This window comes from Hyperoodon ampullatus (genome assembly GCF_949752795.1).
Source record: "Hyperoodon ampullatus genome assembly, chromosome: 6".
Taxonomy (NCBI): Eukaryota; Metazoa; Chordata; class Mammalia; order Artiodactyla; family Ziphiidae; genus Hyperoodon; species Hyperoodon ampullatus.
This window is the reverse complement of record NC_136919.1, coordinates 5,239,766-5,256,010: the sequence shown is the minus strand read 5'-3', so window position 1 is coordinate 5,256,010 and position 16,245 is coordinate 5,239,766. Positions and strand designations below refer to the sequence as shown.

The 16,245-nt window shown below is 57.0% G+C and overlaps 1 protein-coding gene across 5 annotated transcripts in view; it reads left to right on the top strand.

The window, feature by feature from the left end:
* Positions 1–12,456, top strand: part of PRRC2B (proline rich coiled-coil 2B) — a gene marked incomplete at its 5' end in the record, with an annotated part of 57,598 nt that extends 45,142 nt beyond the window's left edge. For 3 of the 5 annotated variants that reach the window (XM_079706391.1, XM_079706390.1, XM_079706389.1), the window contains 11 exons: positions 23–220; positions 643–729; positions 1,448–1,552; positions 1,708–1,900; positions 2,693–2,790; positions 3,725–3,852; positions 4,349–4,589; positions 7,357–7,533; positions 8,116–8,207; positions 10,774–10,855; positions 12,106–12,456. In XM_079706391.1, coding sequence (XP_079562517.1) covers positions 23–220; positions 643–729; positions 1,448–1,552; positions 1,708–1,900; positions 2,693–2,790; positions 3,725–3,852; positions 4,349–4,589; positions 7,357–7,533; positions 8,116–8,207; positions 10,774–10,855; positions 12,106–12,240 — 1,536 coding nt within the window. In that variant the 3' untranslated portion in view covers positions 12,241–12,456. The remainder of the gene's footprint in view (positions 1–22; positions 221–642; positions 730–1,447; positions 1,553–1,707; positions 1,901–2,692; positions 2,791–3,724; positions 3,853–4,348; positions 4,590–7,356; positions 7,534–8,115; positions 8,208–10,773; positions 10,856–12,105) is intronic. The other 2 variants (XM_079706393.1, XM_079706392.1) reach the window with 1 other exon arrangement.
* Positions 12,457–16,245: the final 3,789 nt, after the last annotated feature.

Here is a 16,245-nt window from a genome sequence, read left to right as displayed (position 1 = left end):
GCCTCTCTGCTTTTCCATCAAGGATTCTGAACAAGGCTCGGGACAGAGCAAGGAGCACAGACCAGGACCCATCGGCAATGAGCGGTCTCTGAGAAACAGAAAGGGCTCCGAGGGGGCTGAGCGGCTGCAGGGGGCTGTGGTCCCCCCTGTCAATGGGGTGGAGATCCACGTGGACTCTGTGCTGCCAGTGCCACCCATTGAATTTGGAGTCAATCCAAAGGTGAGGCTTTGATTTGTTTTCTTCTCCCTGCGCCCCCCCACCCCCATCGCTGTGCCTTTGGTGCTTGGAGAGGAAGGGGGGAGCTTAGGGTGGGCTCCTAGAAGGAGCGGGGACATGGGCGCTGGCAGTGCTCCAGGGGAGCGTGGCGGGTGGCTTTGCAGGTGAAGAGGTGCTGTGAGCTACTTTCTCGGTCTCCCTGCTGACACCAGGCAGATTCTCAGGCCGAGCAGGGAGCCGGGCAGAGAGAAGGGGGTGGTCTCCTTTCTTGGGGGCCATCGGGAAACATCTGGCCATCTTGCTCATGTGGTGAATGCTGCTTAGTGGGTTTTTGAGTTGCTGAGACTGTGGATCAAATTAACGTGGGTCTCTGACAGAAGGTGAGCCATGGTGATTTCTGTGGGCTTTGTTCCCTTTTTTTCTAGGACTCTGATTTCAGCTTGCAGCCCGGTTCTGCCTCTGGTCCCGCGGGGAATCCAGTTGTCAAACTTCAGGACGCGTTGGCCAGTAACGTAAGTCTGTGCTTCCACCTCCAGCTCTGTCGTCCCCGTGCCAGCAGGCCCTGGGCAAAAAGAGCCTCGTCAGGTGTTCCGAAACCAGAGGGGGTGAACCAGCCGTGGCTCTGGGGTTGGCCAAACGTGGTTCAAGTCCTGATGCTGTCTCTAGCTAGTCACACGTCCTTGAGCAAGTTGTTCCACGCTCTGGTTTTGTGAACTTAAAATGGGATAGTGTAACCCCTAAGGTCTGGTTTATTTGGCACTTTGTGATTTAAAAACCTCCCAGGTTCTGTGGTTGCACATGTTTGAGAATGCTGCGCTAAACAGGTTTCTTTACTCTGAGGTTTCTCAGAATCCCTGGATCGTGCTGGTGGGCGCCGGGCACCACAGGAGGAGGGCCTAGTGGTTGCATTTCCGAACATGTGCTACCAGGACATCTTTTTCACAGTTTTGGGGGAGGGGGCTGAGACAGGACCTGGTATCTCCATGCCATGTATTGGGCCTGCGTGCTGGCAGCCAGCCGTGTTTATGTTGCCAAAACACGGTGGCCCTGCTGGAGGGCTTGGGGTGCGGGGATGAGGGCGGCTCTCCACGGCCTTCTTTCGAGAGAATCGGTGGAGGCAGCTATTTGGAGGGGTCTCGAGTGCACACAACTGAAACGGAAGGCGTGTTTGGACACGTCGTCTCGCTTTCTCTGGGCCTGTCAGTGTTCCGTGGTCTCCTTCCCCTTCAGGCTGGGTTGGCACAGAGTATCCCCATCCTCCGGCGCGATCATCACATCCAGAGGGCCATCGGCCTCTCCCAGATGTCTTTCCCCACCGCCGACCTCACTCTGAAGGTAACACTGGCCCCGAGCAAGGCGGAGCCGCCCGGTGCCTTGGCTTGTGAAGGGGCAGGGGCGGGCAGCCCCGCCCACCTCCCTGGGCTTAACTTGTGCCGTCCACGGCCTCCCAGATGGTAATTTTCGTCTCCCCCACCTCCTTGCTTCTGAAGATGGAGTCTGCGCGCAAGGCTTGGGAAAACTCGCCCAGTTTGCCGGAGCAGAGCTCTCCAGGAGGCACTGGCTCGGGCCTGCAGCCCCCGTCCTCCGGGGGAGCCTCCAGCGGGGTCAGCTACAGCTCCTTCGGTGGGGTGTCCATGCCCCCCATGCCCGTGGCCTCGGTCGCACCTTCTGCGTCTCTTCCAGGTATCTCCCCCGCGAGCCAGCTCAGGGAGCCTTCTCCGTTCACTCGAGAGAAAGGCTGGATTTGCAGCCCTGAGTACCACCCCTGCCTTGACTTAAGGCGTGTGTAGAGCGGGGCGCGTTCTAGGCTGGGGGTCGTAGCTTCCCACGTCCTCAGGTCACCTGCTTCCTGGGCTGGGAAGCAGGACCGTGCGACTTTGGTGAGGCTCTTCCACCTCCTGGAGAGGGGACTGATGAGAGACTTGGCTTTGGGTCAGACCGTGCCGCCTGAGCAGCTCTCTGAGCTGTGCCCCCTCCTCCGCGACGTAACGCAGGGTGACGGTGGCCCTGGGTGCGGTCGCCACGGCAGTGAGACGAGCTCACGTCTGGGAAGTGCTTTGTATCAGCTGAGCCCAATTTTATCCTGTCACCAACCTCAGCGCTGTGTTGGTGCCCCAAGGGAGCCTGTGGGGATTTTGAGGGCCTGGCTGCCAAAGTCTCAGTGATGTAATTCCAATAGATCCTTCTGACCCTCCACTGTGGACTCAATAGCAGGGAGATGAAGAGGAAGGTGACTGAGAGACCAAGGCAGCCTTCCTTTATGACGAACGCCCCGGCCCCCGTGTGCGGGGCAGTGGGTGAATGGGTGAGGGGGAAAGGCAGGCTGCGGCCAGCCCCTCTGCCTGGGCCCTGGGCCCTGGGCCCTGCAGGAGCACAGGGTCAGCTGTGCACACACTCCCTTCTCCCACCGATTCCCAGCACCTTCAGGAACAGTGAGGCTTGATCCTGTTTCAGCCCCTCGGATTCTGTTTCCAGGCAACCACCTGCCACCTCTCTACCTGGATGGCCATGTGTTTGCAAGTCAGCCCCGGCTGGTTCCTCAGACGATACCTCAGCAGCAGAGTTACCAACAGGTGATGACGGCGAGCCAGGTGGCCCCGCGGGGGGGTGGGGGAAGGGGTGCAGCACACGGCGTAATTACCTTCTTCATTTATTTGTTCGTGGTGTGTCTCATTTTTTGTACCCCTCACGTTAACGCTCAGTACCTGGCACGTATGGCAGCCAGTCAGTATTTACTGGATGAGTACACGAGAGACAAGGAGGAGGATGGAGCTGAGTGCTCCAGACTCGGCTTAGTTTTCCCTTCTCGAAGCGCTCCTGTGCCCTAGCTGGGGAATTCACTGAAACGGAATTCTCTTTGGTGATCAGGTATCCTTCTGATGAAGAGAAGAAAGGCCTAGACTCCCAGGCATGGATGCGTTAGAAAGAGGTAGTTGTAGAAGCGAGCAGGTGTTTGTTTTTATGCAGAATTGGCATACTTTCTGTGCCGCGAGGGGATGCTTTTTTGGAAGTCTTCCTCCTGAAGCTGGTGCTGGGCCTTCCTAATCATCCTGCAGCCCCACCGACCCGTGTGCCCGCACGGACCAGGATGGAGTGCCATTCTGGGGACGGAGGACTTGGCCTGTCCTGATCTCTGTTCATAACATATTCTTAAGTATTACGTTGTTTGGTTTTGCAAGATCTTGCTCTTCGTGTAGCTGGATCATAACTGCACGTATTCTTCATGCACATTTTCCATCCACCGTTGCGTTTCTGAAACCCACCTCTGTTGATACGTGTAGCTAGTGTTCCCACCACTGTACAGAATCCAGTATAGGGATGTGCCCTGGTTTGGGATTGCTGCCAGTTTTCTGCTTTCTCCCAAGAGTGAAGGAAGCACAGGCAGGACATGAGTTTGCATTGTGGGCGGTGTTGGCTGCCCGTGGAGAAGGGCGGGCGGGGGTGGGAGGCGGGGGTGAGCGTCAGCCTGGTGGGCAGCGCGGTGATGGCCTGGCTCCCCGTCCACAGGCTGCCGCTGCCCAGCAGATCCCGATTTCCCTTCACACGTCTCTGCAAGCTCAAGCCCAGCTCGGGCTGAGGGGCGGGCTCCCCGTCTCCCAGTCTCAGGAGATCTTCAGCTCCTTACAGCCCTTCAGGTGAGACGCCAGGACCTGGGGGGCTGGCAGCTCGCAACAGGGCTCTCCGCCTTCCCAGCCTGTGGGCTTTTTCCCTTTGCCGGCTGCTGCTCTGCGCTCCCCCGCTTGGGGGCGGGTGTGAGGGTGAGCTGTGCTGTGGGAGAGGGGTGGCCCGGCCTTGTCCTTTCTCTCCTTGTCCTCCGGCCCCCTCCCTGCTGTCCCGCCTTGCTGCACCTTGCTGCCTCTCACCCACTCTTTCAGTGTCTCCTGTCCTGTGCTGTCTGCTTAATCCAGTGGTGCTCAAACCGTGGTCCCTAGACCAGCAGCACCGTCTAGGAGCTTGTTTAAGTGCAAGTTCCCAGGGCCCATCCCAGACCTTCTGAGTCAGAATCCCTGGGGGTGAGCTGACAGCCTATGTTGGAGCGACGAGCCCTCCGGGGATTCTGAGGCGTGCCCACGTGTGAGATCAGCTGGGGCAGTCGTGCACCTGCCCCGACCGTCTGTCTGGCTTTTGCAGATCTCAGGTGTATATGCACCCCAGCCTGTCACCGCCCAGCACCATGATCCTCTCCGGAGGAACAGCCTTGAAGCCCCCCTACTCGGCGTTCCCAGGCATGCAGCCCTTAGAGATGGTGAAGCCCCAGTCCGGCTCGCCCTACCAGCCCATGAGTGGAAACCAAGCCCTGGTCTACGAGGGCCAGCTCGGCCCGGCCGCCGGGCTCGGCGCCTCCCAGATGTTGGACTCGCAGCTCCCGCAGGTCAGGAATTCACTCACTCCCACCTCAGGACACTAGGTCTCTTTTCTTCACGATCGTTTCCCCTTGCATCTGCCTCGTGATGCCCACTGACTTACGTGCTGCTTGTAGCCACTGCCACTGGTCCTTGGGCCGCCAGACCAGGGCCAGCTGCTCCGCCTCCTGTGAGCAGTCCTGAGACCGGGCTTTCCCTGAGAGCAAGGGCGCCGCTTCTCCTGCAGCCTCTCCGCCCTCCTGCTGTGGCCTTGGGGGTGGCTGCGTGTCTCCTCTGCGTGCACACGCGTGCTTCGAGGCCACTCTCCCCGCCTGCCCCTCACATCCTGGCTTTGGAGCCCACCCCGTAGACTGTGCCCCCACCGGCCCCTGTGTGCTGCGAGCACCATGTTGCTGAGTCCGTGTCCGGTCCCACATCCTCCTCCCCCCGACCCGTGGGCGCATTAGATGGTTCTGAGGGTCACTCCCCTCCTTTGGCCCGTGGCTCAGTCTCCAGCACGTCTCCCGTTGTAGTTCTCAGGGGTTTTGGTGTCTCTGTAGGTGACCCCTCACCCCCAGGTCTCTGCCCCCAGTTCCACAGCCTCACCACCAGTGCCTGCTCGCCTCCAGTCTGGACTGGTCACTGCCAGTCGCTGTACCTCTCCCGTCGTCTCGGGCTGAAGGGTCCTACCAGGTCACCACCTCTGACTTTTCTCACTCCCTCCCTCTAGTGACCCACGTCCAGTCACCTTTTAATTCTCCCTCCCCCATCCCTGCCCCCTGCCCCCTTCAGCAGAGCCCCAGACACCCTCCTTGTCTTTTTTGTTCTTTTGACTGCGCCGTGGCACGCAGGATCTTAGTTCCCTAACCAGGGATCGAACCCGTGCCTCCTGCAGTGGAAGCGTGGAGTCCTAACCACTGGACCGCCAGGGGAGTCCCCCGCTCCTTGTCATTTGCACTCAGCTCCACCCCACCCCTCCCTCCCTGTGCTCACCTGGGTTAAACCCTGGCCCGCCTCTGCCCAGCTTCCTGAGACTGGAGGGAAACCGACCCCGTCAGACTGGATTCAGGTTAAATACAGCCGCCCTCTGGAAAGCCAGAGCTTGGGCATCTCCCCACCCTCCTCATTGCCTTCCCCCCCACCGTGATTTTGCATCCTGTGTCGCCAAAGAAATGAGTAGTAACAAGGAAAAGAAAACATCTGCAAACTCCCAGCACCACGTCTCCGAGCCTGCGAGGGGCCCTGGGGTGAGAGCGGGCAGCCCATCCTCTCCACCCACCTGGGAGCTGCTCCAGCTAGCGTCCTCTTCCCGCCATCAGCACGTAGAGGTGCTGCAGTGCTGCCCTCCGGCTGTGAGGGTCCCTTCCGACACACCCCCAGGCAGCCCGGTCTTTCCTCGTCTTTTAAGAAACAAAACGCTTCTTTAGGGACACTGGTAGATTCCACGTTACTGAACCTGACGGTTCTTCACCCTCCTCCTACTGACCCATCAGTAGCATTTGACCCAGTGGTCACTCCTTTCCCCGAACCACGCTCTCTGGGTTCCGAGGACACTGCTCCTGGTTTTTCTTCCACCTCCCTGAGGACTCTTCCCGGTCTCCTTTGCTGTTTCCCCCTTGCCTCCCCAGGCAGTAAGTCGCTGTGCCTTCTGGGCTCCGTCTTTGGGCCTCTTTCTAGACCTGTGGCTCTAAGCCTCACCCAAATCCAACGATTCCCAGTTCTCCCGAATTTCTGTCTCCTGGACCTGAACTCAGACCCAGTGGTCTGCCTGCCATTTCTGCTCATGTCCGGCATGGGGCATCCCTGGATCCCTGCTTCCGCCACGCCCCTGCTGATTCGTCACATCCAGTCAGCCCTACCTTTGAAAAGTATTCAGAGTCTGGCCCTTTCTCTTCCCCTCCACCCCCCACCCCCAGCCCCCGCCCAGCTCCTACTCTCAGCTGCCAGTTTGTTCTCAGCACAGCAGCCAGGGCGCCTCTTTAAGACTCACGTCAGCTCACACACCGCACCCCGAGCCAGCGCTCCAGAAACGCTGCGCCATCCTTACCTTCTTCCCACACCCAGCTGTGCGCAAGGAGGGGCCCGGGCCTTGAGGTCTGGCTGCCCCACGTCTCAGGGATGCAATTCCAATAGGTCCTTCTGATCCTCCACTGTGGACTCAGTAGCAGGGAGATGAAGAGGAAGGTGACCAAGAGACCACAGGTGGCCCACCCGCCCCGTCCCGAGGGTCTCCTGGCCCACTTCCTTCCCTTCTCGCAGCTCGTTCTGGACTTCAGGATACCAGGCTTCAGAAGGCTCCAGGACTGCAGGAACCCTAAACCCCAGACCCCAGTTTTCTGTCACCTTTGGAGGCAGAGCATGAAGTAGTCTTGCCTTTTTGTGCTGCAAAAAGGGGCACAAGGATACCCCTCCTGTCGAGCTCCCATCTTTTGGGACTTGCTTGGACACTGCTTCCTGAGAAGGCTTCTAGACCTTCCTGACCTTTCTCCCCGCCCCCCAACACGCACACGGGGTTTGCCGCCCACCTTCTGCACTTGACACCCGTAGCTGTCCTGCTTATTTTCTAGCCGTCCGAGTTAATTTTCTCACCACCTAAGGCTTGCCCCCTACCACTGAAAGTATGAAGTCTAGGGTGATTTCTGCTGTGTTCTATCCAGAATCTGTCCTACTGTGTGAAGGCCTTGCTTCCTTTCATCTGCAATGAGAAAGTGAAGTGTGATGCGCGGTTGCTCTTGGATGTATGTGTAAACGGCGGTTTGTGGCTTCCTCCCCCTGACTGTCCCTGTTGTCCAGCAGCTGACGATGCCGCTGCCTGGCTCCCAGCTGCCTCTGCCTCGGTACGGCTCTGGGCAGCAGCCCCTGCTCCTGCCGCAGTCCATCCAGCTGCCACAGGGGCAGAGCCTCTCTGTCGGGGCCCCCCGAAGAATGCTCCCACCCGGGTCCCAGCCTTCGGTCCTTAACACCAGCAGAGAGGTGAGGATGACTCCATCTTGCTGTGGCCCTGGGGTGGGGTGCCGTTCTCGTCTCGGGGACCCTTTCTGGCCAGTCAGGAACCACTATTAGGGGGAGAGTGCCAGCGGTCTGGGACGTGGGCTCCGGGCCTCGCCAGACCACTGGTGGCCCACTCGTTGCCGAGTCCTCTCCGTCCCGTGGCAGGAAGCTCTGGTCACGTGTTACTAGCAACGTGAACAGGCCTGGGTGAGCAGGGCAGGGAGGAAGGTGCCTGCGGCTGAGGTCTGGGGGGCCGAAGTCCTTGCCAGCTCCCGGGTGCTGCAGAGGGTGGCCTCTGGGGCAGAGAGGGCACGTTCACCGCGGCCAGTGCTCAGGGGCGGCGCACAGTCGGCCCTCCCCGCCCGCGCAAAGGAAACGAGCACATGTGGTCGCTCCTGCCTCCAGCCTGCACTGGAAGGCCAGGTGTGCGCGCTCCTTGATGAGGTGCTTCTCTGTCCTGAAGTCCTCGTGGCCCCCACTGGCTCTGCCCAGGGTGGTTGGTGGCGCGGGCAGCTGTCCCCAGGGCGTTTCCAGTGACAGCCTATCACTTCCCGGTGTCTTTAGTCCTCTCAGATGGAGATGAAGGGCTTCCACTTTGCCGACAGTAAACAGAATGTTTCTTCAGGAGGCTCCATGCCGTCACCGCAGACCTACAGGTAAAGAGACGCCCTGGGGGTCGGATGCTCACAGCTGAGTCCTCGCTGTGGAATCGCGGGCCCAGGGAGAGCAGCGCGAGGGCGCTGAGGCTGGGTCGCCTTTGTCAGCCTGTGTGTCACCGTGAAGTTCCAGTGCTGGGACACAGGAGACTCAGGAACTCTGGGGCATGGCTTTGCTTTTAATCGTCATCATAAAATGTCTTGGTATGGGAGAATTTTCTGGAAAGGCAGGGAAAGGAAAGGCTAATGTTATAATAGCGTCAGGACAGACCCTGGCTACTAACAGCTTTCTCACCAGACTTTTTTTTTAAAGATTCACTGGCAGAGAGGGCAGATACCCTGGAAGGTGTGGGGGGGTTTCCTTTCCTGGGGCCACATGTCCCTTGAATGGCCTTGTGACCCCACCAGGGCTTGCTGCTGCTGGGCTCATAGGGCAAGAGCTGTACCTTCTTTGCCTTCTTGGGATCTGCCTCCGCCTCCACTAACTGTCCCGGGTCCCTTGGCTGGATTCAGAGGGGGGGGGCTTTGTATCAGTCATGATGTTGAGTTACAGTTGACCCTTGAACAACGCAGGGGTTAGGGGCGCTGACCCTCCATGCAGTTGAAAGTTCAAGTATAACTTTACACTTAGCCCTTCGTGTCCACAGTTCCACATCCGAGGATTCAACCAACTGCAGGTCGTGTAGTACGTGCTTACTGAAAAAAGTTCACGTGTAAGTGGACCCATGCAGTTCAAACCCGTGATGCTCAAGGGTCACCAGGACTTAGCGTGTTAGGAAGTCAGGGAGCGTCTGCTTCTGATGGCCCTCTCACCCGCGGAGAAGCGCGCGGCTGGGGAGGCAGCACACGGCGCTTGGCCCGAGGGTTGGCACAGTCGACTCTTGTTACGTGTGGGAGATTCCTGGAGATTCCTCCTGGCTGCACACGAGTAAAACGGGTGTGCGTGACCCGCAGTGCCCTGCGCGAGGCTGCCGGCGTGGCTGAGGGCAAGGTCGCCCGCACGGCCGCCCGCCCGGCCCCGTCGCGCTCAGAGTGTTGAGGCCGAGTCCTCCTCCGTGGTCACGTCAGTCCGTATACTCCAGCTGCATTTCCCGAGAGAGGGCTTTTTGTGAATTTTCCCCCGTGTCATTATCTTTCCTGTTCTTATTTTCACTCTCTTGGCTTGACTCGACTTGTTTTGCTTTCCAACCATATTTTTCACATAGGCCAAAATAACAGACCTGTAAGAAAAATATACATGGACGGCAGCGCCAAACAATGAGTGTGATTTGGAAGGAAAAAGGAAGCTTCAAGCATAAAGAGAGGCTGTCGTTCCCCTGCCGCCCCAGGCAGGTTTTAGCCTCATCTGGCTGCAGAGCCTTCCTCAGAGGCAAATCCAGAAACGGACGCTCACATAACAAGAGTCGCCTGTGTCCATTCACTGTAGGAATGGCAGCAGCAGCTTTATTCTTTGGAGAATATTTACAAAATATAAGCCTTAATTAGTAGCCTTTGTATTGTTGGTGTCTTAGTGGGGTTGGTTGGGGAAATTGGTATATTTTTACAGTGCAGTGTTGCCTAACTTTTCTGGAAACAGGGCTTCTGAGGCATGCCCTGTCAGAAAAGCGTTCCCTGGTCAGATACTTGGGGGGCGTGCATGCCCAAGAGGGCTTGTTGGGGAGTCGGGGCGCACCTCAGCATAGGGCCTGAGCAGCCCCTGGCCCTCAGGGGAAAGTCCTTGTAGAACTTTGCACACGTAACTACTTAACGATTTTTGACCCCAGGATCTTTTTTCCAGTAGCGCCTGATTAACATCCCTGGGAGCTAGTTGTCTGGTCAGTGGAACTCATTTAGAAAGATGTTCTACATTTTTGTTACTTTTGGTATCTCTCTTTACCACCCCTACCCTCCACCCCGCAAGTGAAGACTGGAAAGATACTCAGCTAACTCACGTATCAGGTTGGTTTGTTTGTTCGTCCGGGTTTTTTTTTTGGCTGCGCTGTGCGGCTTGCAGGATCTTAGTTCCCCGACCAGGGATCGAACCTAGGCCCCCACAGTGGAAGTGCCGAGACCTAACCTCTGGACCGCTAGGAAATTCCCTTTTTTTTTTTAAAGTCTAAACTCCTGTTGGAGTTTAAGTTCATTTTTGTTTCTTTTTACTTTTTTTTTTTTTTTTTTTTTTGCTGTGCCACACGGCTTGTGGGATCTTAGTTTCCCCACTAGGGATTGAACCTGGGTCCACGGCAGTAAAAGCACCAAGTCATAACCACTGGACTGCCAGGGAATTCCCTCATGTGTCAGGTTAATAGACATTTTGTCTGGAGCATCATGTTGGTCTAGACCCTCCAAACCTGAGAGAGGGGTGGTGTCCGTCTGTCGTCTTGACCGGTCAGTGTCTGCCCGTGGTGGGGACCTGGCCTCTGCCCCTCAGGTGTGTCCCCATGAGCTGGGTTGGAGGTGCCAGGGCCCAGTGGCGACACCCTCGCCCCCTGCGCTCTGGCTGTCTGGGTCTGTTTCCTCTGTTGGAGGCTTGAGTCCGTTTCCGTGGTGACGTGTGTGTTCTCATCCCCTCCTTTGGTTTTTTCAGGCCTAGCTCTGCTAGCCCCAGTGGGAAGCCCTCTGGATCAGCAGTTAACATGGGCTCTGTGCAGGGACACTACGTTCAACAGGTAGAAGATGGCTTTCCAGACCCTCCAGCCCTGGACGCTTAGGCCCGTCTCCAAGTGCCAAAAGAGGAGGGACTGTCCAGCCGTTTGCGTGCTCCTCTTAGAAAGAGAGACGTGCCCTGGCGCTTAGAGTGTGGCGTGGGAGCCGGGGAGCCCGAGTCCCCCCTGGAGAAGGCACTTCTCCTCTTGACGGGCGTCTGGGTCCTTCCTTGTCTGCAGAGAAGGGAGGGTGCGGGATCCTCTGAGGAGGTGGTGCCGGAAGGTGGACTCTCCCTCCACAGCCACTGGGCTGTGAAGGCGCTGGGACCCGCTTAGGCCCGTGGGTCAGCTCTAGAAGCCGGGGGTGTGCGTGCGCGTGCGTGCCTGGCGTGTGTGCCTGCGCGTGCTGGCCTTGTAAGTGTTGTGTCTCGTCCTCGTCTTGGCCGGGTGGGATCCAGACGGAATGACGTTTCCCCGTTTTATAATGAGACGGATCTCTCAGCGTCTTTGCCTTCAGCGTGATTCTCTTCACTCCTCTAAAATGTGACCAGGCTCCAGAGCTCAGACACGTCAGGCGGGGGATGTTAGTAAAACAGCACTCCTGGATGGTGGAGGTGGAAGCTTGATTGTTCATTTCACGTCTCCTAACTTGGTTCCCCGAGGGTCGCTCTTTGAGTTGCTTGGACTGAGCTTCTAGAGCTTTCTTCAGAGCTCCCCCCACTGTATGAGGGGCCAAAGGCAGGCTGCTCACTCTGCGACACACCTCACTGTGCAGAGCTGCAGAGTAACGGGACCCTGACCGCGACTCTGGAGGTCAAACTAGGGGCTTTGGGGAAAGGTTTCCACACCGTGGGAGTCGGGGAGGGTGGAAGATCTGGGAGACCCAGTTGGGCGAGAGGCCCTGCGCCCCCTCAGCACAGTCGGGAGCTCTGAGGGCCGTGGGGTGCACTGACTTGAAAAGGTCCCTCCAAGCGGCCTTGGGTGTGCCGCCTGCAGAGGCCCCTGGGCAGCGCAGAATGCTTCCCGGAGGACCCGGGGTCCTCCCGCAGCTCCGAATCACTGCGCTCAGCCCCCGTGGGAGGGACCAGAGCAGCCTCCTGCCAGCGTCCTTCCCAGGCCGGTCACTTCTGAGTTTGGTCCTTCGGCTGAAGGATGGGCTTCTTAGGGTGGCTTTCCTCTGACTCAGGAGCAGGAAGCGGGGGGTGGGACCGCGGATCCTGGCAGGTGTGTCTGCGTAAGGGTAACTTTCTTTGTCCCCATCCGTCTGTCCAAAGGCAAAACAACGAGTGGATGAAAAGCCCAGCCTGGGAGCCGTGAAGCTGCAGGAGGCCCCCTCAGCCGCTTCCCAGATGAAGCGAACTGGAGCGATCAAGCCCCGGGCAGTGAAGGTGGAGGAGAGCAAGGCCTGAAGACGCCGGGCCTGGCCTGCCCGGAAGGACTGCCACCCCTCCACCTCGCTGCCGCCGGACGCTGGGGAGTCTCCCAGATGGATCCACTGTCCACCGACCTGGCCCGGACTGCGAGATCTCCCTGCTCTCCTCCACTCCTGAAAGCTCCGTTGTCCAACCAGCTTGCACCCGTGGATCTGTGGCATTGACCTGCTTGGCTTTAATACGAAACAAACAAAAAAGCAAATGACTCCATTCCCGCCTCCTTTCCGCCACGACCGTGGAGTGACCGAGCCGTCATGCCGCGCAGATTAACCCCGCCCTCCCCTCCTCATCCTGCTTCTGGCGGCCACGGCGCCCTCCACCGAGCTTCCTTCCCTCCCCGCTTTCCGTCCCCGGGCACAGTGGTCTGGCAGCAGGGCCGTTTTAGTTGAGGCTTTTTGTTCTAAAAAGCAGCTAAAGGTTTTTACAAAAGAGAAAGGAAAAGAAAAACACAAGCTTCGTCTGTAAGAGCTGGACTTTTATATGTTCTTTGCCATCCTCTCCCTGACCCCTCTTCTGTTGCGGTAGTTTCCTTTTAACCTCTCACCTGTTTCATTTGATACATCACTGCGATATCTTAAGAGATGACGCATAGGAACGTGCCCTCTCCTGATCTCTCTCTCGGTTGGTTAACCTTTGAGGTTACTTACAAAAAGAAGTGGTGACTTAAGACACCGCTCCTGAGCTTGGGAAGCGGTGGTGGGAGGGAGGGGAGGTGGGGTGGCGTTTCAGTCAGCTTCCAGCCCCTGGCCTGATGACCACAGGGACTTAACGGGCAGCCCAGTGAAGTTGACGACGTTTTTAGCATAAGAATTACACAGAATTTCTGTCTTGAACTCTTCAAAACTGGTGGGGACACTGACCGCTGGGCACCTGAGGTGAATCATGGAGATAGAAGGCCCTGGTATTTGCCAGTTTGGCCTGGACGGTGCGAACTGACAGCACCAGCCCCCGTCAGGGTCTGCTTCTGGGACTCCAGCACCCGCGGGGCCTCGCTTTCCCATGCGCTCCCTCTCTTCCGAGCTTCCCTCGTCCTTCCTGAGCTGCCTCCGCCTCTCTGGGTCCTCCTGTCCTTCCACCTCTCCCACAGCTCGTCACTGGAAGCCACGCACTTCCTCTGTGGTGGCGGACGCGTGGACGGTTGTCACTAGAGACCGTGCACTTCATCCACGTGGCAGTGAGCGCATGGACGGGGGTTTGGTTGCGTCTGCGACAGAGACATGAGCTCTGGGAGGCCGCTGGGAGGGCTTCCTTTTCTCCGCTCCCAGCAGCAGACCCAGGTTGTGGGGACAGAGAGGCCTGAGCTGGGCAGTGGGTCTCTTCAAGGACAGAGCAGTGTCCGAGGGGAGGACGGGTTGCAGGGCTGACGGTGATTCCCAGAACAGCCTGGGTAGCCTCGTAAGTCTGCAGAGCTGCCTTTATCAGAGTCTTTGTGTGAGGCATTTTATGCTAGGCTTTTGTTTGTTTTTAAGATAAGGATTAGAAGGAAATCATCCCAAATTCTGTCATTCCAAGGAAAGCCGAGGGGACGTTTGAAGTTTTGCTCACGCTCTTGGGAGTAACTAACCCGCCATCCACCTGCTGTTGCCGGCGGGTCCAGGGAAGACCTGGCTCGGAGAATGGGCAGTAGGCGATCGGGGGCGTGCCCCACAGAGTCCACCCGCAGTGTCGCCACAGGTGTGTGACAGTCACTCAGGCAGTGGTTCTAAGCTCTGTCCAGTGTGGAATACGGGGAAAGAAGCGCCTTAGGAACCGCCGAAGTCACTTGTTGCTCTTCACTGCTTTAAGGAAGTGGGGGAACAACAGCCTCCTGGCAGAGGGTGCAGGGCTCCTCCCGGCCTCATCCGGGGAGGCCGGTTTTCTTGAAAGATGCTTCACCGCTTGGTCGATAGTGTTCCGCACTCCCCTCCTCACCTCCACCCTCAGGCCTTACTTCTCACCAGCTTGTTTTTTTTTTTTTTTCCTCCTTCATCCCCTCTTTACTCGGAAGGCCCTTCTTGAAGGGCTGCCCACTGGCTCACCTGCTCTTGTCTCCCGTCCCCTGCGAGTGCCTAGCTGCCGTCCCCGCACCCAGCCGCCCTGACCGAGCTCCTCTCTGCTCCGGCCGCCCCTGCAGAGGCCACGCGCTCACACGTAGAAACAAGGCCAGACCCCTCACACCTAATTCCAGTGCACATTGTTTGTCAAAAGGAAAAAAGGCTTTCTCATTTTGAAATTGAACAGGACAGTCCTGGATGCTGTTACAAACTCTCAAGATGTATCCTTCAGGTGAACCTGCCATCAGAGTGACGGTACTTCCTGTTTGAGAAAAAAAAAAACACAAAAGGGTCACCTGTTCTCCAGCCCTTTTCTCTACCCCTGTATTTCCCCACCCCCACCCCCCAATAAAAACAGAAAACACTAGAATTTATTTATATGTATTGATGTTGTAGGTCTAGGTGAAAAAAGAAGTAAATGTTTCACTGCTCTATTTATATATAATGTCTGAATTATTCTGTGCAGGAAAGGCCAGGAAATTGCATGTGAAGTTCAGTGCGTGTACCACCTTCGTGTGCCCAAGCTGCAGTCTCTTCCCCGCTGAGATACAGACTTTAAATTGAACTCTGGAGGCAGAGGGCAGGCCTTGGGCCCAACCAACACCCCATCCCTTCCTTGGTCTGATGAAATGCAGTTTTTAGTGCAGAGATGTCTTAAGGTGCAATATCTCTCCTCTTTTCATGTGGCTTTAGAGCCAAGCTCAAGGTAATAGGACTTAGGGTCATATTTTGCCTTCAAATCCCCATCCTCAAAGTGCATGTCCATGCAAAGGCCTCTGGCAGAATGCCTTGGGCCTTTGGCGAGAACAGGTGGAGACTAGCACTTACCTTTTCTGCTGCTGGGGCTGGGGGTGGGGTGTCAGAGTCTTCTCCCTGCGCCTCTGCCTGCTAAAATTACCGTCCCTTCCCACGCTGGCTGCTTTGCCCTGGCCCGCTGATGGTGCAGCCCGTTGCTCAGCAACCAGTGACCCTGCAGTATGTCCAACATCAATCACTCAGTGGGGTAAAATCTGAGAGTATGTGTTCATGTATCCTTGTGGCCTTGTCCACCCACTGAAGACTTCTTTGGCATCTGTATTTGGTCTGGTTCTCTTTGCTTCCCCTTTTTAATCAACATTATTGTTTTCAAACATGGAATTCATACACTTTTGGCTCTGGGTTCTTTCAGGGGGGAAACTAAAGTACGACTATTGCACATTCAGAAAAACTGGTTGGTCCAGTTCCAAAGCCATGGTCATTGCAGCCACTTCCAGGGGATATTGGGGCATCTTGTCATTAAATAACGGGCATCAGTTCTCTCCAGCTCTGCCCTCACCCTCCTGTCTTCTGGACCTGCCTTCTGGATGGTTGATGAGGTTGGTGTCTTGATGGTCAAGGGCCGAGGAGGCCAAGGGTGTGCACACGAGGGCACGGCCACGCCCAGAACTGGCCTGTCGAGGCAGTGTGTGGCCAACTGCTGAAGCCCCCTCCTTGCTGTGTGGTTCTCCTCCACCAAGTAGCTGCATGTTGCCTCTCAAGTCTGCATTTGTCCCATTTCCCTTCCTGCAGAGCTAGCCTGGGTTAGAAGGTCTGTTGGAAATGGCCTTCGGCAACCAAGGACACTAGAATACTTGTTTGTACTTTGTACTGTTCTGTGATGACTGGGAAATGCAGACTTCCAGAAAGCCGGCTCTTCCTGTTTGAAAAGTGAACTGGACCTAAGATAAACAGATCACCCGGACAGGAATGGCTCAGTGTTGGGGTCAGACACTGTCCCCCAGCCGTGCCCTCCACTGGGACCACCAGCACATATTTGGCTAGTGATATTACAACCTGCTGTTCACCATTTCTCCATCCCAGTTAGGTGGTCTCCAAGATGGTACAGTGTCCCCGGGGCCCCGTCTTCAGCATGCTACAAAGCCTCGGAGTGGAACTTTCTGTTAAGGCTCTGTGTGGATGACTTTCTTCC